Source organism: Phyllobates terribilis, unplaced genomic scaffold, assembly GCF_046119375.1.
Source record: "Phyllobates terribilis strain yellow unplaced genomic scaffold, ASM4611937v1 Scaffold_8__6_contigs__length_399053987, whole genome shotgun sequence".
NCBI lineage: Eukaryota > Metazoa > Chordata > Amphibia > Anura > Dendrobatidae > Phyllobates > Phyllobates terribilis.
This window is the reverse complement of record NW_027362768.1, coordinates 327,433,646-327,460,688: the sequence shown is the minus strand read 5'-3', so window position 1 is coordinate 327,460,688 and position 27,043 is coordinate 327,433,646. Positions and strand designations below refer to the sequence as shown.

At 45.4% G+C, this 27,043-nt stretch overlaps 1 protein-coding gene across 1 annotated transcript in view; it reads left to right on the top strand.

The window, feature by feature from the left end:
- Window positions 1–17,260: 17,260 nt before the first annotated feature.
- The window catches only part of DENND6A (DENN domain containing 6A), a 39,032-nt gene continuing 29,249 nt past the window's right edge, over window positions 17,261–27,043 (top strand). Inside the window, exons 1-4 of the mRNA XM_073644618.1 lie at window positions 17,261–17,464; window positions 23,237–23,275; window positions 24,055–24,097; window positions 26,197–26,309. Coding sequence (XP_073500719.1) covers window positions 17,336–17,464; window positions 23,237–23,275; window positions 24,055–24,097; window positions 26,197–26,309 — 324 coding nt within the window. The 5' untranslated portion in view covers window positions 17,261–17,335. The remainder of the gene's footprint in view (window positions 17,465–23,236; window positions 23,276–24,054; window positions 24,098–26,196; window positions 26,310–27,043) is intronic.

The window sequence follows — 27,043 nt, the reverse complement described above, 5'->3', positions numbered from 1 at the left end:
CAGGACTGACTTGCGTAGGACCTGGGGGCTGAAGCAAAGTAAGAATCACAAAGCAACAACCTTGCACTGGCACCTCCATATTGGAGGAGGTGCCTCTTATAGGGAAAGCCCTCCGGTGATTGGCCGGGGACTGTTTAGGATGGCGCGCGCGGCCCCTTTAAGAGGGAGGGAGCGTGCGCCCTAAGCACAGAGCCAGGGAAGCTGCGTGCACCAGCAGCAGCTGCAGGGAGGCCGGAAGACGCTGGAGCAGGAACTCGGCGGTAAGGGGCGGCGGCGTCTCTGCCTGACAGGGGGCAGAGACGCCGATGCTACACGGCCCCAAATGATGGTATAAACTTCCAAATGGCCCTTGGCAGAAAAAAAGTTTCCCACCTTTGCTTTAAGGAAAATCACATGTATATTAGCAGCAATAGATTGGCTAAGATCCTAACTTTTGTATTGAAGCATCTAATGTGCGTGTGAAAATGTCATTGTGATGGGAGAGGGGACCTGTGACATCAACTATTGGGATTGGTGGATCCTGTGTTATCAGCTGTGTATATAGAGGTGTTACTTGTCATTGTAATCCTGACTCTGATAATAAGGAGAATACTGAGTCTAAACTAGACCCTGTTTGAAAACTGCAAGATTACTAATTTTGTTTTTTATAATACATAAAGTGACATGAAAAAAAGTAATTTTTTGTTTTAATATACAGTATGTCACAAAAAATTATTTAGAAAACAAGAGAATTATTATGAAACATTCACTTAAAGTTGATATATTTATATATATGTATAGACAAACAAGAAAGCAGGGTCCAACTGGCGCAATGGAGTACTAGAGGATGCTCTAGTAGGTTAAGGCATGAAAGGCAATCTGTCACCAGGATTTTGCCACCTACTCTGAAAGCAACATAATATAGAGACAGAGAGCCTGATTTCAGCGATGTGTCACTTACTGGGCTGATTGCTGTAGATTTTTATAAAATCACAGTTTTATCAGCAGGAGATTATCACTAGAGGACTAGTAAACCTGCTGCCATGTAGTCCTCCATATTCATAAGCTCTGTGTACTCACAGCCCCAAGTCTGATTGGCAGCTTTCTGCCTATACACAGTGCACACAGAAAGCTGACAATCAGTGGTATGGGCGGGGTTATACAGAGCTCAGCATTCAGAGAACTGCTAGATCTGCAGCAGAGAAAACAGTGAATTTATCAAAACTGCAACAGTAAATTAATTGATACATCAATGGAATCAGGATTTCTGCCCCTACATCATGCTGCTATCAGATGAAGTAGCAAAAAAAGTGGTGACAAATTCCCTTAAATACAATATGGCCTAATGCACAGCAGACATTAACAGTGTTTGGAAGTGACTTGTAAGTTAATCACCTAAAGCTTATTTCTTATAGGTTGACCTATTTATTTGTTAATTTATCCATCTATCTAATATAACAGAAAGTCCGTACAGCACAGTCTTAGAGAAGAATTACATAGTAATGTAGGTTGAGTAAAGGCCTAGATCCATCAAGTTCAACCTTCCTCCCCCAACTGTACATTTTGTTTTTAATTTAACTGTAACCCACAATGTTATGTGTATCGAGGAAATCATCCAACCCTTGTATAAAAGCTGTCATAGTGTCGGCCATCTCTACCTCTTGTGGTCGGCATTCCACAGTCCCACTGCTGTGACTGTAAAGAACCCTTTCCTGTTTAGGTGCAGAAACTGCCTTTCTTTCACCCGTAATGAGTGCCCCATGGTCCTTAGTATGGTCTTTGGAAGGAATAAGTCATATGCTAGTCCTTTGTACTGACCACCTTCTTACCTTTCTTAAATATCGGTACCACATTGGCTATCCTCCAATCCTGTGGCACTACCCCTGTTACAAGAGAGTCTAAGAAGATGAGATACAGCAGTTTGTCAATTACTGAGCTCAATTCCCTCAGTATCCGTGGATGAATACCATATGGGCCGGAGGATTTGTCAATGTTTAATTTGCTCAAACGCAGGCATACTTCTCTTTGTGTTAAACTAGTTATGTCAGGTGGTGAACTTTGCCCTGTTGAAAGATCCCTGGAACAGATGGTTTGTTATTGAACATGGATGAAAAGTGCCTGTTTAATATCTCAGCCTTTTCTTTGTCCTCTATAATTATCTTGTTATTATTGCCATTTATGGGGCTCATACCTTCTGTCTTTTTCTTTTTGGCATTGATGTATTTCTAACATTTTGGGGGATTTATATTAATGTCGCTGTCGATTTGTTTCTCTGTAGATAACTTTTCAGCTTTGATTTCTTTTTTACATTTTCTTATTTAGGTCTTTATACTACTGAAATGCTATTTCTGTATTCTCGGCCTTCATGATTTGAATGCCCTTTGTTTTTGTCTTATTAAACTCTGTACTGTCTTATTGATCCATAATGGTTTCTTTTTATTCCTGGACATTTTATTACCGGAGGATATAAATTTTCTACAGGATTCTAGTAGTCATTGGATTTGCTAGACTTCCATGAAAATGTTTCCATCCTTCATATTAGTTAGAATAAGGCTACGGTTGTCGTATTATACATCGTTTTCCAGTTTTTTCCTACTATGCTTTTTCTATTAAATAATTAAAATAACCTCTTAAAAATTTAATACAGTCAGTAGGACAACCGTAAAGTCGGAAAACAAGTCTTGACCTCATGCATTAACCATTATCTGTGGATCTGTATTACAATATCTACAGAAAAGCCCCCTCATTGTGGGCTCCCCCTGGGGTCCTACTACTGGAAGCCCCTGTGATTAGCAGGGAAATAGGAGCATTAAAGAGACATTGTAGCAATTAATGGGCATCCATTGAAGACATTGAGGACCATGTATCACTGCTATATCAGATCGTTACTTTTTATCTTATCCTAATGTATATAATGAGTTGTACCTATGGTTTATAACAGAATGTGTTGTTTGTACTTTATGGTGGATTTTACTGTATAGATCATTAATCAACTCCTAGAAACAACATGGACTAAATTACAATGTATGGTTTCAATTAACTTTACTAGCTTACAACTGTAGAGAAAGTAGGTGGTAAATGTGTTTTTGCTTAAAAATGTAGTATCACTCCAGAGAAAGCTACGGTTTATTTCATAGAAAGGGTCGCAGAACAGATGTCCTCCAATCTCCTAATTATACCTCCAATTAGATCTTTAGAGGACTGCTTGACCTGAGAATTTAAGAAGGTGGCGCGGATGTGTGCCGCCCCATCTGGTAATGTATAGGACGTGTCCTAATAGGACAATTCTCTAATTCGGAATGACGCTATTAGTCTAATGTCTTGTCGTATTTCACAACTCTTTTGTTTCTGGTTATCGCAGTAATGACTACTTACTAGTAACACTTCTAGAACTCATATATAAATATACATATATATATATATACAGTTATATGAAAAAGTTTGGGCACCCCTATTAATCTTAAGCTTAATGTTCTATAAAAATTGGTGTTTTTGCAACAGCTATTTCAGTTTGATATATGTAATAACTGTTGGACACAGTAATGTTTCTGCCTTGAAATGAGGTTCATTGTACTAACAGAAAATGTGCAATCTGCATTCAAACAAAATTTGACAGGTGCATAAGTATGGGCACCTCACCAGAAAAGTGACATTAATAGTTAGTAGATCCTCCTTTTGCAAAAATAACAGCCTCTAGTCGCTTCCTGTAGCTTTTAATGAGTTCCTGGATCCTGGATGAAGGTATTTTTGACCATTCCTCTTTACAAAACAATTCCAGTTCAGTTAAGTTTGATGGTCGCCGAGCATGGACAGCCCTCTTCAAATGATCCCACAGATGTTCAATGATATTCAGGTCTGGGGACTGGGATGGCCATTCCAGAACATTGTAGTTGTTCCTCTGCATGAATGCCTGAGTAGATTTGGAGCGGTGTTTTGGATCATTGTCTTGCTGAAAGATCCATCCACTTTGTAACTTCATATTTATCACTGATTCTTGAACACTATTGTCAAGAATCTGCTGATACTGAGTAGAATCCATGCGTCCCTCAACTTTAACAAGATTCCCAGTGCCAGCATTGACCACACAGCCCCAAAGCATGATGGAACCTCCACCAAATTTTACTGTGGGTAGCAAGTGTTTTTCTTGGAATGCTGTGTTTTTTTGCCACCATGCATAACGCCTTTTTGTATGACCAAATAACTCAATCTTGATTTCATCAGTCCACAGGACCTTCTTCCAAAAAGAAATTGGCTTCTCCAAATGTGCTTTTGCATACCTCAGCCAACTCTGTTTGTGGCGTGCTTGCAGAAACGGCTTCTTTTGCATCACTCTCCCATACAGCTTCTCCTTGTGCAAAGTGCCTTGTATAGTTGACCGATGCACAGTGACACCATCTGCAGCAAGTTGATGCTGCAGCTCTCTGGAGGTGGTCTGAGGATTGTCCTTGACTGATCTCACCATTCTTCTTCTCTGCCTTTCTGATGTTTTTCTTGGCCTGCCACTTCTGGCCTTAACAAGAACTGTCCCTGTGTTCTTCCATTTCCTTACTATGTTCCTCACAGTGGAAACTGACAGGTTAAATCTCTGAGACAGCTTTTTGTATGCTTCCCCTGAACAACTATGTTGAATAATCTTTGTTTTCAGATCATTTGACAGTTGTTTTGAGGAGCACATGATGCCACTCTTCAGAGGAGATTCAAACAGGAGAACAACTTGCAAGTGGCCACTTTAAGTAGCTTTTCTCATGATTGCATACACCTGGCTATAAAGTTCAAAGCTCCATGAGGTTACAAAACCAAAAAAAGTGCTTTAGTAAGTCAGTAAAAAGTAGGTAGGAGTATTTAAAACAAGAAAATGATAAGGGTGCCCATACTTATGCACCTTTCAAATTTTGTTTGAATGCAGATTGCACATTTTCTGTTAGTACAATAAACCTCATTTCAAGGCAGAATCATTACTGTGTCCAACAGTTATTACATATATCAAACTGAAATAGCTGTTGCAAAAACACCAATTTTTATAAAACATTAAGCTTAAGATTAATAGGGGTGCCCAAACTTTTTCATATGACTGTATATATATAAGCACAAATTGGGGATAAACCTTTGGCCGGAGGCTTCACAGCAGCATTGAAAGCCTGAGCAGAGCAATGGAGCCTCGGTGAGACGTTGGGATCTCAACAACCATGGGAGTTCCTACCGGAGCTTGTCTTGCATTGCAACCTTCATGCCTCTTGGGGTCCCTGCAACTTTCATGCCTCTGATTTTACTTTTCCACCTCCTGTTACTGTACGGGGCTTCTGTCTGGGGTATAAAAAAAGGGTTTTGTTTTTCTCGAGGCAGTGCAACATAACCACATCTCTGAGATCATGCATTCTTGTAATGTCTCCTCACTAGTGATCCGCTTGTGCCTTGACACGTGCACAGAGTTTGGCTATCTTTAATTCTGCTTGCAGCTTCAGGCCACTAATGCAAGCCTAAGGCCACGGCCCGGCGCGGCAACCGTTGTTTATGGACTTGTGTTAACCCGGCTGCGAACCGGAGGACTTTTCCGTTTACCTGTGAGTTGCTGAATAAAAGCAGCTTATGTTGGACTTGCTTGGGTCACTGCCTCAGTTACTGCATGGTGTGAACACCGCCGCCTTACAATATATATATTTAGATAATTTTTCCATTCTCGATCACTATGTTATCTAATCTGCAGCAGAAAGACAATGTCATCGGAGAAGAGGAATCTTAAGTATCAGAAGAAAAAGCATATGTGACATTACCTTTAGACTATGTTCACACATCTTGTTTATTTCAGTGTTTCTTGATGCGTTTTTATGCAAATTTCAGCTGCGTTTTACAGTACCAGCAAAGTCTATGAGATTCTCACGTACACATCATGGGTTTTTTATCAGTATTTTGTGCTCTGCATGTTTTTTTGCAAAATAGAGCACGTCTCTTCTTTCAGCGTTTTTTCACCCATTGGAAGTATGCAATATGCATAAAAAAAAATTGTAAAGCTTTTCCAATCCATTACATTTTAAAAAACAGATTGCATCCATGTGCTGTCGGGGATTTTCACAGACTCATAGACTTGTTTGGGTGACTCAGATCAAAAACGGACATTTCTCCATGATTTGTTTTTGCAGATATGCAGTCCACAAACAAAGGCAAGTAAACAGCACCATCGATTATTATTGATATGTCCTTTTATCCATGAAAAACGGATGTTTGAAATAGACCCAATGTCATGATTCTTCCTCTCAGTGTGATGAGTGACCGCTCAGCCGTCCAATCTGTGGTAGGGGTGCGCTGAGCTATCAGTATCGTGGTAGACAGCTCAGCCATCCATTCTGGGGCTTGGGCGTGCTGAGCTGTCAGTGTGGTGAGTGACAGTCCAAACCAATAAGCTTCACCCCCCTGTTTGTTTTTGACATACCCTCCTAGTTTTTGACCTCTGACTCCATGACATGGTATGTTCCTAAGTATTGACTAGCGTCACATTCCTTTCTTGGAAATCTGACCCTGAAATGTGACACTAGGCACTACTTATGGACGCGCCATGAGGTGGGGAAGTCATGGAGTCAAAGGTCAAAAGCCAGGAGGGTACGTCAAAAACAGAGGGGTGAGGCAAAAGCGTAGTCAGGTCACATTCCGGGGTCAGAATTCCAAGAAGGGAGCGGATCAAGGCAAAAGGGGCTAGGCAAACGGATAGTCAAAGGCAAATCCAAGGTCTGTCAACAAAGATCAAAATTCTAGGACTCAAAAGCACAGAGCAAACACACAGCAAACTGAACAGAGCTACAACTGGCAGAGAAAAGGGGCAGACAGCCAACTAAATAGCCTGGGAATCATTCAGAACCGGAGACACCTTTAGGAAACCCTGCACGCCCCTGATTGGGTGACTGAACTGTCACTCACCACACTGACAGCTCAGCACACGCAAGCCTCAGATTGGACAGCTCAGCTGTCTATCATGATACTGACAGCTCAGCACACCTCTTCCCCAGATTGGACTGAGCAGCTTTTCACCACACTGAGCAGAGGAATCGTGACGCCCAAGTTATAGACGAGCAATGTATCTGTTGGTCAGCTCATGTCATCTTCTTTTTCTTAACATTGTAAACTATCCACAAACCGTGAGAAAGCATTATTTACCTAACCTGAGCTGTGGCCCCTTTGTTTGGGCCCCAGAGTCCGCATCTAGAGCATATATTGCCTAATGTCCAGCGTGCAGATAATGCTCAGATCTCAATGCAGGCCATTTTCTGTGTTGGTACCAATCAGTATTCTGTGATTGAAGATGCACTTCAATAATCAGGCAAATTAACATTTCCAGGATACAATTCATCATAGGTGACTTTTCACTGCACAGCACACTGGCTTCTTCTTCCCTTGCAGAGAAAAATGAATTTATGCTAGGTATAATTAGATTTGAATGACCGGTATTGGAAAGTGGAGCTGTTGTATAAGATGGATGAGCCTGGGCTTGAACGCTAATAGGTTCGGATTCTGTAGATTCCACTGTATAACATTGTCTCCGAATATTACACCGGTTTGCACAGAAACATGCAAAGAGTACATTCACAAGTCCTGGTATTGGTCTATTATCCTTTCCTCTGGCCTTGAGAGTACCTTCATCCCTGAGAGAAGTCAGCTCTAGGTCTGCTGAGACCACGGAAGACTTAATTCCTATCAGAAGTAACTTTTGAGGCCTTCTAACTTTAGTCCTGTATGAAGGAAACTGGGTTGTGTGAGACCTGGGAGGAGTTGTACCTGGATCAGGCCTGGTTGTAAGAGGATTCAGCCGTAAGAATAACTGTGACAGGCAGTTAAAAAGTAGGTTGACTACCTGTTGGCTTGTAAGTGGCCTGTGGCTTGTTACTCAAGTCCTGAAAAGCAGGTGGACTGGTGGGATCTAGCACAGGTAAAGCCCAGTATTTAAAAAGTGAAAAGGGAGGTTAAGGAGTTACTTGTTACATTACAAGAAGTTAACTCGTTACAAGCTAAAATCAGTCTTTGTGAAGGCAACATTGACCTGTAAGGTCCCTGCAGTTGACTCCGGGGGGCCTCACAGGTCAATGCTGCCTTCACAAAGACTAATTTTAGCTCATAACAAGTTAACTTCTTAAAATTGCTCTGTTTTCTCACTTATTGAAATTGATGACTTCTTTAAGGTTTATTTTTGCCACATTCACATCTGCTAAACCACCAAGAGTGACCCAGAATCAACAAGCCTATCTGTGTCACCTGAATGGAATTGTGATCTGAATGTGAGCTGTAACCAGCAAGTGTACTGTGCCACTGTTGTGTGAAAAAGTGAAAGGAAGCCAACTGTTTACCCAAACAAGTTCTGAGATTGTTTCTTCAAAGGGGTTGGCCTAAGATCAGTGTCTCCCAAACTCCAGTCCTCATGGACCCCAACAGATCAAGTTTTCAGGACTTCCTTAGTATTGCACAGATGACAGAACCTTTGGCAATTTCTCATGCCTTGATAATAATTCCATCACCTGTTTAATACTAAGGAAATCCTGAAAACATGATGTGTTGGGGGCCGTGAAGACTGGAGTTTGGGAAATGTTGCCCAAGATCAATACTTTTAACCTATCCATATGATCGGTGATGAGTGTCTAATTGGCGAGGGGTCCAACTACAGGGGCCCCCACCTAGCACAAGAATGTCGATTTTGTATCCTGGTTTGAAAATAGTAGTCCTTAAGCATGCAAACACTATGGGACTGACAAAGAGTCCAACACTGTACTTGGCTATGTGCTACAGTCCAATAGAATTTGAATAGAGTGGAAGTCTGCATAATTGACTACTACTTCATGCAAACCCTGTCCTCAGGATCGGTGGGGTCCCACTGATGGGACCCCTACCACTCAGACACTTTTACCTATGCTATGGATCTAGGATAAGTTTCTTCTTTGGTCGACCTGTTTAAGGGGGAACCTTCAACCACATTTTACACTAATGGTTGAAATGAATCCCACTCACTGCAATCAGTTCAATACATAAAAGAGAGTGGGACCAACAGCAATGATCAAAATGGGCCTCCTTTATGGTGCTGGATTGTGACACATGGGCCAATACTGTGCACTCTTGTTTTACAAACAATTTACTGAGTCCTGCACAGGCTTTTAACATTCAATGACAAAGGAGTATGAGAAAAATGATAAGTAGGACCCCTCTCTTTAAAGGTCCTATAGCAGCTGATTGATCAGTGACTATCATTCTCAGAGAAACCATAAGAAGTTGTCATTGAAGTTATCCAATAGGACATAGTGGAGGACACTAGTGGCATAGTTTATGTGCCTTTCTGCATTTTATATTTAGATCATTATGAATCAAAAAGGAATCCGGTCAGACAGGTAGAGCTAAATATGAGGCAACAGCAGCAGCAGGTGTGTCAGTGAGCAGGAGGTGCCATCTCCACTAGTTCGTTTTCTTTCTGGTGATCTTTGTTCTTTTATACAGAACCCTCTGGAGTAGCTTAAAAAGTAACATTTTTTTATATATATATATATATATATATATTTCACGCTCAATTCATGAAAACACTAGGTGTTCAGTGAAAAAACAGACTTACATTACTGCGTTAGATGACAGTTGGTGCTTATAAGATTCTATGGAGGAGCTACAGTAAGACACAGACATCCTACTGCAATGACAGTTACACTTTCACTTTTCTTTTACGTTTTACTTCAAATTTAAAGTCTAACTGTCATTACAGGAGAAGATGGAACAGAATGTCTGTATGTCTCCTTCTCTCTACATAGAACATTATGAGCACCAACTGACTTCTCCTATCTCAGTCATGTGAAAGTCTGTCTTCACTTTATACAAATTTTATAGCTTCTAACTTAGAATTGAAAGAATCCAGGAAAAGCAGAAGCAGATTTCTCTGATACAATATGACAGCCGGGTCTAATGCTGATCCAGCAGTGCCGGGGGCGCGGTTACAGCCGCCGCTCTCTATACACTGAACCTTCGCCGATGCCGCCCCGTGTCTGAACACCAAACACTACCGGGATAAATAAAGTTAATTTTCTCCCCACAGCGGAGCTCTATGTGCCGGCATCAGGCAGGTTCAGAGCGCTATTAACCTGCAGATTAACCCCATATCTACAGGTTCATAGTGTTTTTTTCACGTGACAGGTTGCCTTTAAAACCAAACTATTAAAGCTTCTATTTCTGAAAGTGTTCTTACTTTGCAGCACTTTATCCACAACTGACTAAAGCTCTTGCACAGTGTGTGTATATATATATATATACAGTTATATGAAAAAGTTTGGGCACCCCTATTAATCATAAGCTTAATGTTTTATAAAAATTGGTGTTTTTGCAACAGCTATTTCAGTTTGATATATGTAATAACTGTTGGACACAGTAATGTTTCTGCTTTGAAATTATGTTTATTGTACTAACAGAAAATGTGCAATCTGCATTCAAACAAAATTTGACAGGTGCATAAGTATGGGCACCCTTATCATTTTCTTGTTTTAAATACTCCTACCTACTTTTTACTGACTTACTAAAGCACTTTTTTTGGTTTTGTAACCTCATTGAGCTTTGAACTTCATAGCCAGGTGTATGCAATCATGAGAAAAGCTACTTAAAGTTGCCACTTGCAAGTTGTTCTCCTGTTTGAATCTCCTCTGAAGAGTGGCATCATGGGCTCCTCAAAACAACTATCAAATGATCTGAAAACAAAGATTATTCAACATAGTTGTTCAGGGGAAGGATACAAAAAGCTGTCTCAGAGATTTAACCTGTCAGTTTCCACTGTGAGGAACATAGTAAGGAAATGGAAGAACACAGGGACAGTTCTTGTTAAGGCCAGAAGTGGCAGGCCAAGAAAAACATCAGAAAGGCAGAGAAGAAGAATGGTGAGATCAGTCAAGAACAATCCTCAGACCACCTCCAGAGAGCTGCAGCATCAACTTGCTGCAGATGGTGTCACTGTCCATCGGTCAACTATACAACGCACTTTGCACAAAGAGAAGCTGTATGGGAGAGTGATGCGAAAGAAGCCGTTTCTGCAAGCACGCCACAAACAGAGTCGGCTGAGGTATGCAAAAGCACATTTGGAGAAGCCAATCTCTTTTTGGAAGAACGTCCTGTGGACTGATGAAACCAAGATTGAGTTGTTTGGTCATACAAAAAGGCGTTATGCATGGCGGCAAAAAAACACAGCATTCCAAGAAAAACACTTGCTACCCACAGTAAAATTTGGTGGAGGTTCCATCATGCTTTGGGGCTGTGTGGCCAATGCCAGCACCGGGAATCTTGTTAAAGTTGAGGGACGCATGGATTCCACTCAGTATCAGCAGATTCTTGACAATAATGTTCAAGAATCAGTGACAAAGTTGAAGTTACGCAGGGGATGGATCTTTCAGCAAGACAATGATCCAAAACACCGCTCCAAATCTACTCAGGTATTCATGCAGAGGAACAATTACAATGTTCTGGAAGGGCCATCCCAGTCCCCAGACCTGAATATCATTGAACATCTGTGGGATCATTTGAAGAGGGCTGTCCATGCTCGGCGACCATCAAACTTAACTGAACTGGAATTGTTTTGTAAAGAGGAATGGTCAAAAATACCTTCATCCAGGATCCAGTAAATCATTAAAAGCTACAGGAAGCGACTAGAGGCTGTTATTTTTGCAAAAGGTTGATCTACTAAATATTAATGTCACTTTTCTGGTGAGGTGCCCATACTTATGCACCTGTCAAATTTTGTTTGAATGCAGATTGCACATTTTCTGTTAGTACAATAAACCTCATTTCAAGGCAGAAACATTACTGTGTCCAACAGTTATTACATATATCAAACTGAAATAGCTGTTGCAAAAACACCAATTTTTATAAAACATTAAGCTTAAGATTAATAGGGGTGCCCAAACTTTTTCATATAACTGTATGTATATATATATATATATACATATATATATATATACACACAGTGGGTACGGAAAGTTTTCAGACCCCTTTAAATTTTTCACTCTTTGTTTCATTGCAGCCATTTGGTAAATTCTAAAAAGTTAATTTTTTTATCATTAAAGTACACTCTGCACCCCATCTTGACTGAAAAAAACAGAAATGTAGAATTTTTAGCAAATTTACTAAAAAACAAAAACTGAAATATCACATAGTCATAGGTATTCAGACCCTTTGCTCAGACACTCATATTTAAGTCACATGCTGTCCATTTCCTTGTGATCCTCCTTGAGATGGTTCTACTCCTTCATTGGAGTCCAGTTGTGTTTAAGCTGATAGGACTTGATTTGGAAAGGCACACACCTGTCTATATAAGACCTCACAGCTCACAGTGCATGTCAGACCAAATGAGAATCATGAGCGCAAAGGAACTGCCCAAGGAGCTCAGAGACAGAATTGTGGCAAGGCACAGATCTGGCCAAGGTTACAAAAGAATTTCTGCATTACTCAAGGTTCCTAAGAGCACAGTGGCCTCCATAATCCTTAAATGGAAGAAGTTTGGGACCACCAGAAGTCTTCCTAGACCTGGCCATCAAGCCATACTGAGCAATCGTGGGAGAAGAGCCTTGGTGAGAGAGGTAAAGAAGAACCCCAAGATCACTGTGGCTGAGCTCCAGAGATGCAGTAGGGAGATGGGAGAAAGTTCCACAAAGTCAACTATCACTGCAGCCCTCCACCAGTCGGGCCTTTATGACAGAGTGGCCCGACGAAAGCCTCTCCTCAGTGCAAGACATATGAAAGCCCACACAGAGTTTGCTTAAAAACACATGAAAGACTCCCAGACTATGAGAAATAAGATTCTCTGGTCTGATGAGACGATGATAGAACTTTTTGTTGATAATTCTAAGCCGTATGTGTGGAGGAAACCCGGCACTGCTCATCCACTGCGCAATACAATCCCAACAGTGAAACATGGTGGTGGCACCATCTTGCTATGGGGGTGTTTTTCAGCTGCCAGACAGGACGACTGGTTGCAATTGAAGGAAACATGAATGCGGCCAAGTACAGAGATATCCTGGATGAAAACCTCTTCCAGAGTGCTCTGGACCTCAGACTTGGCTCAAGATTCACCTTGCAACAAGACAATGACCCTAAGCACACAGCTAAAATAACAAAGGAGTGGCTTCAGAACAACTCTGTGACCATTCAAGGGCTGTCACATTGTAGAAGGATCATCTTTATTCTCATTTGCACAAGGAAAGACTAGAAGCAATGGGATGAAACTAAATGGGAGGAGACACAGATTAGATATTAGAAAAAACTTTTTGACAGCTAGGGTGATTAATGAGTGGAACAGGCTGCCACGAGAGGTGGTGAGTTCCCCTTCAATGGACGTCTTCAAACAGAGGCTGGACAGACATCTGTCTGAGATGATCTAGTGAATCCTGCTTTGAGCAGGGGGTTGGACCAGATGACCCAGGAGGTCCCTTCCAACTCTACCATTCTATGATTCTATGATTCTTGACTGGCCCAGCCAGAGCCCTGACCTGAACCCAATTGAGCATCTCTGGAGAGACCTGAAAATGGCTGTCCACCAACGTTCACCATCCAACCTGACGGAACTGGAGAGGATCTGCAAGGAAGAATGGCAGAGGATCCCCAAATCCAGGTGTGAAAAACTTGTTGCATCATTTTTAATAAATTTGCAAAAATTTCTACATTTGTTTTTTTTTCAGTCAAGATGGGGTGCAGAGTGTACTTTAATGAGAAAAAAAATGAACTTTTTATTATTTACCAAATGGCTGCAATGAAACAAAGAGTGAAAAATTTAAAGGGGTCTGAATACTTTCCGTACCCACTGTATATACTGTGTGGGTGTTATATGCATATACTATGTATATACACAGTTCCACCAGTTTTGTCAGGAGGAATGGGCCCAAATTCCGACCAACTATTGTGAGAAGCTTGTGGAAGGATATCCCAAACGTTTCACCCAAGTCATTCAGTTTATGAATCAATGGTACCAAATACTAATGAAATGTATGTAAACTTTTGACTTTGCAGTAAGTAATTAAAATGCCTTATTACATTCTCTCTCTCTCGTTATTCTGACATTTGGCAAATATTAAAAATTATGGTAATCCTAACTGACCTTACACCGGAAAGGCTTATTCTGATTTCATGTCAGATATTGAGAAAAACATGCATATGTGTCTTTTTATATGGTGTATGTAAACTTCTGGTTTCAACTGTATATGTGTGCCAGAGCTGTATCCCATTAGGGATCCCCCTCAGTGACGTCTGACCATTAGGGATCCCCCTCAGTGACGTCTGACCATTAGGGATCCCCCTCAGTGATGTCTGACCATTAGGGACCCCCTCAGTGACGTGTGACCATTAGGGATCCCCCTCAGTGACGTGTGACCATTAGGGATCCCCCTCAGTGACGTGTGACCATTAGGGATCCCCCTCAGTGACGTCTGACCATTAAGGATCCTCCTCAGTGACATCTGAACATTAGGGATCCTCCTCAGTGATGTCTGACCATTAGGGATCCTCCTCAGTGACATCTGACCATTAGGGATCCTCCTCAGTGACATCTGACCATTAGGGATCCTCCTCAGTGACATCTGACCATTAGGAATCCCCCTCAGTGACATCTGACCATTAGGGATCCGCCTCAGTGACGTCTGACCATTAGGGATCCTCCTCATTGACGTCTGACCATTATGGATCCTCCTCAGTGACGTCTGACCATTAGGGATCCTCCTCAGTGACGTCTGACCATTAGGGATCCCCCTCAGTGACGTCTGACCATTAGGGATCCCCCTCAGTGACATCAGACCATTAGGAATCCCCCTCAGTGACGTCTGACCATTAGGGATTCCCCTCAGTGAAGTCTGACCATTAGGGATGCCCCTCAGTGACGTCTGACCATTAGGGATCCCCCTCAGTGACGTCTGACCATTAGGGATCCCCCTCAGTGACGTCTGACCATTAGGGATCCCCCTCAGTGAATGTCTGACCATTAGGGATCCCCCTCAGTGACATCTGACCATTAGGGATCCTCCTCAGTGACATCTGAACATTAGGGATCCTCCTCAGTGACATCTGACCATTAGGGATCCTCCTCAGTGACATCTGACCATTAGGAATCCCCCTCAGTGACATCTGACCATTAGGGATCCTCCTCAGTGACATCTGACCATTAGGGATCCTCCTCAGTGACATCTGACCATTAGGAATCCCCCTCAGTGACATCTGACCATTAGGAATCCCCCTCAGTGACATCTGACCATTAGGGATCCCCCTCAGTGACGTCTGACCATTAGGGATCCTCCTCAGTGACGTCTGACCATTAGGGATCCCCCTCAGTGACGTCTGACCATTAGGGATCCCCCTCAGTGACGTCTGACCATTAGGGATCCCCCTCAGTGACGTCTGACCATTAGGGATCCCCCTCAGTGACGTCTGACCATTAGGGATCCTCCCCAGTGACGTCTGGCCATTAGGGATCCCCCTCAGTGACGTCTGACCATTAGGAATCCCCCTCAGTGACGTCTGACCATTAGGGATCCCCCTCAGTGACGTCTGACCATTAGGAATCCCCCTCAGTGACATCTGAACATTAGGGATCCCCCTCAGTGACATCTGACCATTAGGGATCCCACTCAGTGACGTCTGACCATTAGGGATCCCCCTCAGTGACGTCTGACCATTAGGGATCCCCCTCTGTGACGTCTGACCATTAGGGATCCCCCTCAGTGACGTCTGACCATTAGGGATCCCCCTCAGTGACGTCTGACCATTAGGGATCCCCCTCAGTGACATCTGACCATTAGGGATCCCCCTCAGTGACGTCTGACCATTAGGAATCCCCCTCAGTGACGTCTGACCATTAGGGATCCTCCTCAGTGACGTCTGACCATTAGGGAACCCCCTCAGTGACGTCTGACCATTAGGGATCCTCCTCAGTGACGTCTGACCATTAGGGATCCCCCTCAGTGACGTCTGACCATTAGGAATCCCCCTCAGTGACATCTGACCATTAGGGATCCCCCTCAGTGACATCTGACCATTAGGGATCCCCCTCAGTGACGTCTGACCATTAGGGATCCTCCTCAGTGACGTCTGACCATTAGGGATCCTCCTCAGTGACATCTGACCATTAGGGATCCCCCTCAGTGACATCTGACCATTAGGGATCCCCCTCAGTGACATCTGACCATTAGGGATCCCCCTCAGTGACATCTGACCATTAGGGATCCCCGTCAGTGACATCTGACCATTAGGGATCCCCCTCAGTGACATCTGACCATTAGGAATCCCACTCAGTGACATCTGACCATTAGGGATCCTCCTCAGTGACATCTGACCATTAGGGATCCCCCTCAGTGACGTCTGACCATTAGGAATCCCCCTCAGTGACATCTGACCATTAGGGATCCTCCTCAGTGACATCTGACCATTAGGGATCCCCCTCAGTGACGTCTGACCATTAGGGATCCTCCTCAGTGACATCTGACCATTAGGGATCCCCCTCAGTGATGTCTGACCATTAGGAATCCCCCTCAGTGACATCTGACCATTAGGGATCCTCCTCAGTGACATCTGACCATTAGGGATCCCCCTCAGTGACATCTGACCATTAGGGATCCTCCTCAGTGACATCTGACCATTAGGGATCCTCCTCAGTGACATCTGACCATTAGGGATCCCCCTTAGTGACATCTGACCATTAGGGATCCTCCTCAGTGACATCTGACCATTAGGGATCCCCCTCAGTGATGTCTGACCATTAGGGATCCTCCTCAGTGACATCTGACCATTAGGGATCCCCCTCAGTGACGTCTGACCATTAGGATCCCCCTCAGTGACGTCTGACCATTAGGGATCCCCCTCAGTGACGTTTGACCATTAGGAATCCCCCTCAGTGACGTCTGACCATTAGGGATCCCCCTCAGTGACGTCTGACCATTAGGATCCCCCTCAGTGACGTCTGACCATTAGGGATCCCCCTCAGTGACGTTTGACCATTAGGATCCCCCTCAGTGACATCTGAACATTAGGGACCTCCTCAGTGACGTCTGACCATTAGGAATCCCCCTCAGTGACATCTGAACATTAGGGACCTCCTCAGTGACGTCTGACCATTAGGAATCCCCCTCAGTGACATCTGACCATTAGGGATCCTCCTCAGTGACATCTGACCATTAGGGATCCCCCTGTAGTGACTCTGTGTGCTGTATGCTCTCATACACAGCATTCCCTGGCGGAAGTGCTCTGCCCTCACAAGCGTCGGCTTCATGTTGACGTCACCAGTGTGCGGGACGCTACCCCGGCCGGCGCTGTGTGATGACGTACGTGCTGTATTGATTGACGTCTGGATGGAGACTCTCTAATACTGGATCTTTCTTCTTTGTGGATGGAGGGGACAGAGGAGGCGCGGATTTCTTCCGGGGAGCCGCCTGCTCTCCCCTGGGACCGCTTCTCGTCATGGCTGCACTGTGTCTGTGTGGTGGGCTTCGATCTGGAGTTGGGCCAGACTATAGAGGTGAGGGGGGCTGCAAGTTACTGTAAAACTTTTCATTGTGCTATGGATCCTGAGTGCAGGAGCCCTGATCACTGACTGGGGGGGGGGGGTCTGCAGGAGCCCTGATCACTGACTGGGGGGGGGGGTCTGCAGGATCCCTGATCACTGACTGGGGGGGGGGGTCTGCAGGAGCCCTGATCACTGACTGGGGGGGTTCTGCAGGAGCCCTGATCACTGACTGGGGGGGGTTCTGCAGGAGCCCTGATCACTGACTGGGGGGGGGGTCTGCAGGAGCCCTGATCACTGACTGGGGGGGGGTCTGCAGGAGCCCTGATCACTGACTGGGGGGGGGGGGGGGGTCTGCAGGAGCCCTGATCACTGACTGGGGGGGGGGGGGGGGTCTGCAGGAGCCCTGATCACTGACTGGGGGGGCTGACTGGGGGGGGGGGTCTGCAGGAGCCCTGATCACTGACTGGGGGGGGGGGGTCTGCAGGAGCCCTGATCACTGACTGGGGGGGGGGGGTCTGCAGGAGCCCTGATCACTGACTGGGGGGGGTCTGCAGGAGCCCTGATCACTGACTGGGGGGGTTCTGCAGGAGCCCTGATCACTGACTGGGGGGGTTCTGCAGGAGCCCTGATCACTGACTGGGGGGGTTCTGCAGGAGCCCTGATCACTGACTGGGGGGGGGTCTGCAGGAGCCCTGATCACTGACTGGGGGGGGGTCTGCAGGAGCCCTGATCACTGACTGGGGGGGGGGGTCTGCAGGAGCCCTGATCACTGACTGGGGGGGGGGGTCTGCAGGAGCCCTGATCACTGACTGGGGGGGGGGGGTCTGCAGGAGCCCTGATCACTGACTGGGGGGGGGGGGGGTCTGCAGGAGCCCTGATCACTGACTGGGGGGGGGGGGTCTGCAGGAGCCCTGATCACTGACTGGGGGGGGGGGTCTGCAGGAGCCCTGATCACTGACTGGGGGGGGGGGGTCTGCAGGAGCCCTGATCACTGACTGGGGGGGGGGGTCTGCAGGAGCCCTGATCACTGACTGGGGGGGGGGGGGTCTGCAGGAGCCCTGATCACTGACTGGGGGGGGGGGGGTCTGCAGGAGCCCTGATCACTGACTGGGGGGGGGGGGGTCTGCAGGAGCCCTGATCACTGACTGGGGGGGGGGTCTGCAGGAGCCCTGATCACTGACTGGGGGGGGGGGTCTGCAGGAGCCCTGATCACTGACTGGGGGGGGGGGGTCTGCAGGAGCCCTGATCACTGACTGGGGGGGGGGGGGTCTGCAGGAGCCCTGATCACTGACTGGGGGGGGGGGTCTGCAGGAGCCCTGATCACTGACTGGGGGGGGGGGGGTCTGCAGGAGCCCTGATCACTGACTCGGGGGGGGGGGGGTCTGCAGGAGCCCTGATCACTGACTCGGGGGGGGGGGGGGTCTGCAGGAGCCCTGATCACTGACTGGGGGGGGGGGGTCTGCAGGAGCCCTGATCACTGACTGGGGGGGGGGGGGGTCTGCAGGATCCCTGATCACTGACTGGGGGGGGGGGGTCTGCAGGAGCCCTGATCACTGACTGGGGGGGGGGGGGTCTGCAGGAGCCCTGATCACTGACTGGGGGGGGGGGGGTCTGCAGGAGCCCTGATCACTGACTGGGGGGGGGGGGGTCTGCAGGAGCCCTGATCACTGACTGGGGGGGGGGGGGTCTGCAGGAGCCCTGATCACTGACTGGGGGGGGGGGGTCTGCAGGAGCCCTGATCACTGACTGGGGGGGGGGGTCTGCAGGAGCCCTGATCACTGACTGGGGGGGGGGGGGGGTCTGCAGGAGCCCTGATCACTGACTGGGGGGGGGGTCTGCAGGAGCCCTGATCACTGACTGGGGGGGGGGGGGGTCTGCAGGAGCCCTGATCACTGACTGGGGGGGGGGGGTCTGCAGGAGCCCTGATCACTGACTGGGGGGGGGGGGGGGTCTGCAGGAGCCCTGATCACTGACTGGGGGGGGGGGGGGGTCTGCAGGAGCCCTGATCACTGACTGGGGGGGGGGGGGGGGGTCTGCAGGAGCCCTGATCACTGACTGGGCGGGGGGGGGGGTCTGCAGGAGCCCTGATCACTGACTGGGGAACTAAACTATGAAAAACTTTTGACAGGTCACAGTGCCTTATCAGAAGTTTTAATCAGTGGGGTGTGGATGCGGAGGCCCTTACTGATTGCTGAAATGAAGGCGGCAGGGTTAGCCGGATACACTCGGTGGAAAGTCAAATGGCCAGATTCATCATTTGTGGGGGGGGGGGGAAGAGCATCCCTTTCATTTTTTTCGTCTTGTTGTATTCATTGATATTGTTGGCACTAAATTCTACATGTTTTGCTCAAAATCCCAATTGCTTTTCCCTTTTAATCTTTTAATGCAAAATGTTGCATGTTCCCAAAATTTGCGTTAAAAAAAAATTGGAACTTCTTGTAATTATACATTGTGCCATTCCTCTGTTATCCCTCCTGGTAATATTTCTCACATAATCACACCCTTATCCAGTGAGAACAGATGTTGCAGTGAATTACATTTATTGGACGCTTTGTTGCATTTGGCTTTTCTTGCACTTTTATGTCCTTGATCGTGGGGGGTCCCGGCCATCCAGGTCAGTTAGATGCATTCTTGACAGAGTGCATTGGTAAGTGCAGCAGACTAAAAACAGATTTAGAAAAAGGGTCCAGAGCAGCCTATGGGGAGAACTTGCCTGCGGTCTCTTTTGGAGTATTATTTATTTATTTTATTTTACTCACTTATATAGCGCTATTAATTCCACAGCATTTTACAGACATTATGGGCACTGTCCACATTGGGGCTCACAATCTAAGTTCCCTAAACCGGAGAACCCAGAGGAAGCTCACGCATACATGGGGAGAACATACAAACTCCTTGCAGATGTTGTCCTTGGTGGGATATGTACCATTATCTGTCCTGGTGCATGGACCATACGTTTTGCAAAACAAAAAGTTATGAACGGAGCCTTTGGGAAAGTTTCAGAGTTTTTCCACAGATTTCGGGGCCTCTCCCATTCTGAAATCCATATAAAATGCCTCCCATTGGTGGCAAAGGGAAATCCGCACTGCTGATCATAGACTAGAAATTACACCTTCGCTTTAAAAACGGCATCTATAGGTGACACGTCACTTATTAAAGGGTTATCCCTTATCTTACTACTATTCGGAAAATGGGGTGCTAAGACTTGGCTGATCCCCCTTCTTGAATGGAGCAGAGGTGTGCAAGATAGAACTCCATTCATTGTCTATGGAACTGCTGGGAAAAACCTATAGAGCGCCCCTCCGCTGCATTCCTCTGCAGAGCTACCGGACCACCAGCTATCAGTCAGATATTCCATGTCCTTTAAGGATAGGAGATGATTTACTATATTGGGATTTACCCTTTAAAGCAGCTCCTGCCTAGAATCTGTAGGAGGTAGATTTTTTTTTATTTTATGTTATTTTTTTTGTTTTGTTTTGTGGCTGATTATTTTCTTATGACTCTGATTTCCCACTCGAGCTGCGATGCCAAGAACTAACTGTTCTCCTTTTTACTCCATGTTTGTGGTTTCTTGTCCCTGGCATCAGATGAATAGTCAGCAGTCACAATACCAGCGCTTCCACATAGAGACCGAATTAGGAGCCAGCGGGTGCCAGTGCCACCTGCCGAATAGGTTCCTGACCTGGACGATGCGCTCTGAGCTCGAGTTTCTATTAGAAAGTCATTAAATTCTTCCTTAAAAATTTAGAGAAAAAATCATCTACTTGTAACAATCGGCGACGAACAATCGCTAGTGCCGTCGTTCACACTTTGCATATTCTCGGCAGCACAGTTTCCAAAAAGCAATGTGCTGCCCCAATGATCTTTTGGTGCAAGTAAAGGCTTTTTTTTCCAGGGCAGATGATTGGTCAAAAGAACGTTCATAGTTACTCGCCCTCTGCAAATCCAGCGATGCCTGTGCCTCCGTCACTACAGCGGAGATGCCGATGTAGATGGTACAAGATGTTAAGCCCAGTGATCGATTGCAGCAGTCACACGTGCTATAATTATGACATCACCGCTGCAGCCGATCATTGGGCTTAGCATCTTGTGCCATCTTTTTCGGCATCTCCGCCGATCCCAGCGATCGGCTTCAGTTTTAAGGAATATTTTACTCTTTAATCCTCTTTTTGGATTCAGTTCTGTTACAAACAAAAATAACAAATCTGCAATATAAATGTGTTTCTGAGTTTTCTCACTTTCTGGTCGTTCTGGACAGAAAATCTATTTCTTGGTTGCTCCTTTTGACTGTTTGCAAAACACGTAGCCGAAAGGCCGCTGGACAAATATTGGTATTCCCTCCTTAAGCAGCAGACGTGGCTCGCTGTGACTGTATGCAGCGCTCTTAGTGACCGGCCAGGACGCTCAGCCCCAGAACTGGTGCAAAAAACGCATGAAACAGCCCTTAAAGGGATTGTCGGATATATTGAAAAAAGGGTCCGTGAATGTCTTAAAATAAGGAAAAATATTCACCTTTTAAGACCCTTAAAGATTCTGCTGTTCTTTGTTGGTTTCCTTACTTCTTTTTCCAGCATGGAATGTCTGGCGTCACGGGTTGCCAGGAAAAAACATCTCTTTGCTCTATCTTCCCACCACTGGAAGATGAAGCAGAGAGATTTACTTGGAACACAGGCAACAGATGCAAGGGTCCGGTAGGTGAGCAAATTTAGTGGTATTTATTTTAAGATCGCCATTTTTTAAAAATAATAAAAGTATTGGTCACCCCCTTTAAGGCCCCCACCAGACTAAACTCAGTGACTCACTCTGATTATTGGGGGCAAAATAACAATGTGTCCCCTCCTCCCCTGTTCCATCATATTAATAAATTCCAAGAAGTCGTCATTATGCTTTAGTAGATAATGGCGCTCGGGTTTTGCTGATGTTGCAAAAAAAAGAAAAATGTTATCTCTCCAATTAATTGTACATGGAAATAAAAATGCAAAGTCCAGGTGACGTCTCAGAAGACGTTTATGGTTATAGCTGGGAAAATTCCAGACATTTCTCTGCAGACCTTTGATCGGGACTTTGCTGAGCGCAGCAGAACGTCGCTCAGCCGGGAATTAGGGTATTGTTCCCCCCTCGGCCTCACGTGCGGAGAAGTCTATAGTTTGGGACTCCATCTAGCGCCCCCATCTCCTGATCACAAGCATGTCTTTTTTTATTTATTTATTTTATTTTTTTTCATACAACTAGAAAGATAATAATAAAAGTAATAAAATAATAATAAAAAAAAATATATATATAAATATATATTTTTTTTATTAATTATTTAGATTTTATTATTAGTTATCCGCCCTCTGGAACCACCACTGATCCCGAGGATTGGATGGCTGCACACGCTCCAACTCCGCTCCATTCATTCTCCATGGGACTGCCTGAAATACAGAGTACAAGCTGCCGCATAGACAGTGAATGGAGCGGAGTCGGAGTGTGTGCAGCTTGACGGGATCTCGGGCTGAAACTGGGTCAGTTTTTTAGAAACTGATGTGTGAATGATGCATTAAACGCATGCCTAACAATGGCTATAATGACGTGAAATGGATCCCATAATAGTCATTTATCACAGCCTCCTTTTTAAAATATTTATTGGATGTTTCCTGGCATAAAACACAGTGTGAACACAGCCTGAACTGTCTTGTCATGGTTCATGTTTTATATGACAAATGTTAGTCTCCATGTGAAAGCTGTATGCACCAAACACTCGCAGGCTATATGGATATATATGTCTTTTTGTTTTTTTTGCAGGCCTTGTATCCTCCCCATGCCAAATTAACTGACAAGGAGGTAAGTCTGCAAGAATATATTCTCCCATCAGGACAAACCCTTCTCTACACCTGTGCGCACTAAAACGGGGCTGAGTTCTTATGCAGGTTCCTTTTAAAGAAGCACTCCTCCTCCTCCTCCTATCAAAGTTTTTATCCTCTTAATATATTACAATCATATTATATAGCACTGTGTACTTACAATTGCTCATTTTGCCTTTCTACCCAGATAATTCTTCTCTTTTCCATTAGGTCTATGACACCACGTGATTAAAAACAGATGAGCTGAATCCTTCTAAGCTCTATGTAGTAACAAGTGGTCAATTTTCCCTGCATGAGTCATCAGTCACTGCAAAAGTCCCTGGCAGAAGGGAGCCGCTGGGTCAGGAGTTGAACAGTGGAATGACTTATACAGAGAACAGAGACTTCCTGTTTCTACATAGAGAAGAATTAGCTGGGTAGAAAGGCAAAATGAGCAATTGTAAATACACAGTGCAATACATTAAGAGGATAAAAACATGCGGAAAAAGGCATCTTGCGGCACAAGTACACAGAGGCTTTATCAAGCCGGAGCCGATCCATTGTCTCTTTTCGCATGCGCCAATAAACCTCTTCATTAAATATTCTCTGGAGCGCTGCCTATATTTTTTGGATTTTTCCCCTGTAAGTTGGTTGTTGGGTTCCAGCCTAGGAGCCGGCACCACCGGCCCTTTGTGATCTGCTTGTGCGGCCTCATTTTCTGTAGTCTCTGTCTGATAGCGAAGACATTTATCACCGTTTCACATCTGCTTTGCTTTTCAGAAAACCAGCATTTGTTACCTGTCCTTCCCGGATTCCAATTCCGGTAGGTATTTCTTGTACTTTCCTTAAAGGAGCAGCATACCAGAAATCAATTAAGGCAGTAAATGGAAAATGAACTCGCTTTCACTGTTTGACAGTCTGCAGACTTTTCTCAATGGCTCTGAGCGGTCTTGAAGAAAAAACTAAAGTTATTTCCTTGTGTTGCCTTCCATTTTTGGCAAACAGACAACAAACGCACGTGGCCTATCTAGGGGACATGTGGGGGGCACGCTCCTGCAGGCAGTTGTCTTTTTCAGCTAGGGACAGGGTAGAAAGGAAGAGGTAAGAGTCTTGGCTCCTGGGACACATAGATGGATTCTCTACATATATTTTAGTGTTGGTTGCAATTGACAACTTTTAACTTTTTTTTTTTTTTGGCATCTGTGATAGTACACAGAGCCGGCACAGCGCGTGTTGGGGCCTTGGCTGGCACAGCGCGCGTTGGGGCCTTGGCTGGCACAGCGCGCGTTGGGGCCTTGGCTGGCACAGCGCGCGTTGGGGCCTTGGCTGGCACAGCGCGCGTTGGGGCCTTGGCTGGCACAGCGCGCGTTGGGGCCTTGGCTGGCACAGCGCGCGTTGGGGCCTTGGCTGGCACAGCGCGCGTTGGGGCCTTGGCTGGCACAGCGCGGCATTGAAGTCTTGGCTGGCACAGCGCGGCATTGAAGTCTTGGCTGGCACAGCGCGGCATTGGGGCCTTGGCTGGCACAGCGCGGCATTGGGGCCTTGGCTGGCACAGCGCGGCATTGGGGCCTTGGCTGGCACAGCGCGGCATTGGGGCCTTGGCTGGCACAGCGCGGCATTGGGGCCTTGGCTGGCACAGCGCGGCATTGAAGTCTTGGCTGGCACAGCGCGGCATTGAAGTCTTGGCTGGCACAGCGCGGCATTGAAGTCTTGGCTGGCACAGCGCGGCATTGAAGTGGTACGATGGTTTCTAGATTGGTGATGAGTTGCTGAGGCAGCTTGGGACATACTGACGGCTTCATAGGAGTTTATCACTTTCGCTGTGTACTGCAGTATTGCAATATATAATTGTACAAGTGATCAAATCATCACAACCTCAAGTCCCCTAGGCTGAAAAATAGGACTAAAAAATGTTTTCAAAATATTAAGAAAAAAAAAATGTAATGGCCGCATGGAATAGATCAAAAAAGCAAACAAATGGTAACTAGGAGCCCACAGACAAATGGAGTCTGTTCCCTGGTCGTTGAGCCAAATGACTAAGTCTGAATCACTCCACTTTTCCCAAAATAAAAATAAAGAAATTGAAAAAATATTTGGTATTGCCACATCTGCAGAAGTCTCATCTATCAAAATCTAAAGTCATTTAAGCCGTACAGTAAACACGATAAAATAAATAAATAATTGAAATGCCAGGATTGTGTTTGTTTATTTTTTTTTCAGTCAATTCCCCCCCCCCCCCCAAAAAAATGCAATAAAAAAAAAAAAATGTTAATGACTCTTTGAAAAAAAGCTTAAAAACAAATATTTTCTTGATCAGGGAATAAGGAGTTGTTTGGGTTCAATATTTTGTTGACCAGGGGCCTAAATTCTCTGTGACGACACCGTAAGTGATAATGTCACTCTTCTCCTGCCATTGACCACTGTACCCTGTGATTGGCTGCAGCGGTCCCTTTACTTAAAACAAAGCGTCAATGGCTGCATCTCTTTTAAAAAACACCTTGGGCCCATTTTAAGCTAATAAAAAGTATTGGATCACCCTTTTAAGGCCCCGGACACATTAGTCTAAAGTCAGCCGATCCTTTTTATGTATGCGATCAGGCAGGTCTTTACGGTAGTTTTCGGAGGATCCTGCCCTGTAAGGCAGATTTTGTTATTGTTGTAGGTTTCAGGTCCCTAGTTAGCATTGTATTTGGCTCGGACAACCCCTTTAAATGATTTAACACAGAAGCCACGACAGTCACCGGGACAATTCCGCAGCTCTCAGACGGCGACAACGCTTGCACAAGCAAAGATTGATTTTTGTCTTCTTGTCCTTAATGTGGCTGCTTTCTGGTCGTCCCGATGTTTTATCTCCTCTAATAAGAACATATCCCAACTGGGGTAAAACTAATAGATTTTGCATTCTGCTCCCTTTTTTTCAAGGCTGCCTGGGGGACACACAGTTTTGCTTCAGATTCCGGCAGTCGGCCGGCAGGAAGTCCTCGCTGCATTGTGTCTTGGATCAAATGGACAGAGACTCTCCGGTTTATCTAAAGGTTTGGTTACTTGTATTATTAATGATAAAAATAAACCCTCAAAAGTTTTATCCGAGCGCCTCTATATTCATGTTTAAAGGAGCTGTCCCTACTTGGGTCCTCCATTTTAATAACCAGTAAAGACTAAGTAGACAGCTGTGAGCTGATATTAATAGCCTGGATAGCTCCATGGGTATCACCCGCTTCCCAGTCTATAAATGTCAGCCCCCAGCTGTCAGCTTTCCCTCTGCTGGCTAATGAAGTTTCGGGGGACCCGACGCCGTTTTTTTTTTTTTTTTTTCCAGAAATGTATTAATTAAATACACACGCATTGTGCTAATTATATATATCACTGACATCCTATGTATATATATCTATTCTACTCTGACTTGTCACGCTGTGATTTTACTGTACGCAGCTGATGAGCTGTCGGATTTCTTTGAGAAGGCTGCGTAAAAAACGGATGGCAGACGTCCGTTTCTCTTGCAGATGCGCTTTTCATGCGGTCTAATGTGCGGATGGTACCCGGGTGTGGATGAGAGGACTCTCATCCAGACCCAGGTACCATTAAAAAAAAAAAAGAATAAAATAAAAAATATATGTATTCTCACCTTCTGACGGCCCGCGCTGCGTCCTGCTGGCTTCCCGGGCACTTCGCGGTTGAATGAAGGACCTTCGCTGACGTCAGAGTCATGTGACGGGTCACGTGACGCTGACGTCGGAAGGTCCTAAAGTCTTCACTGCCGGCAGCCGGG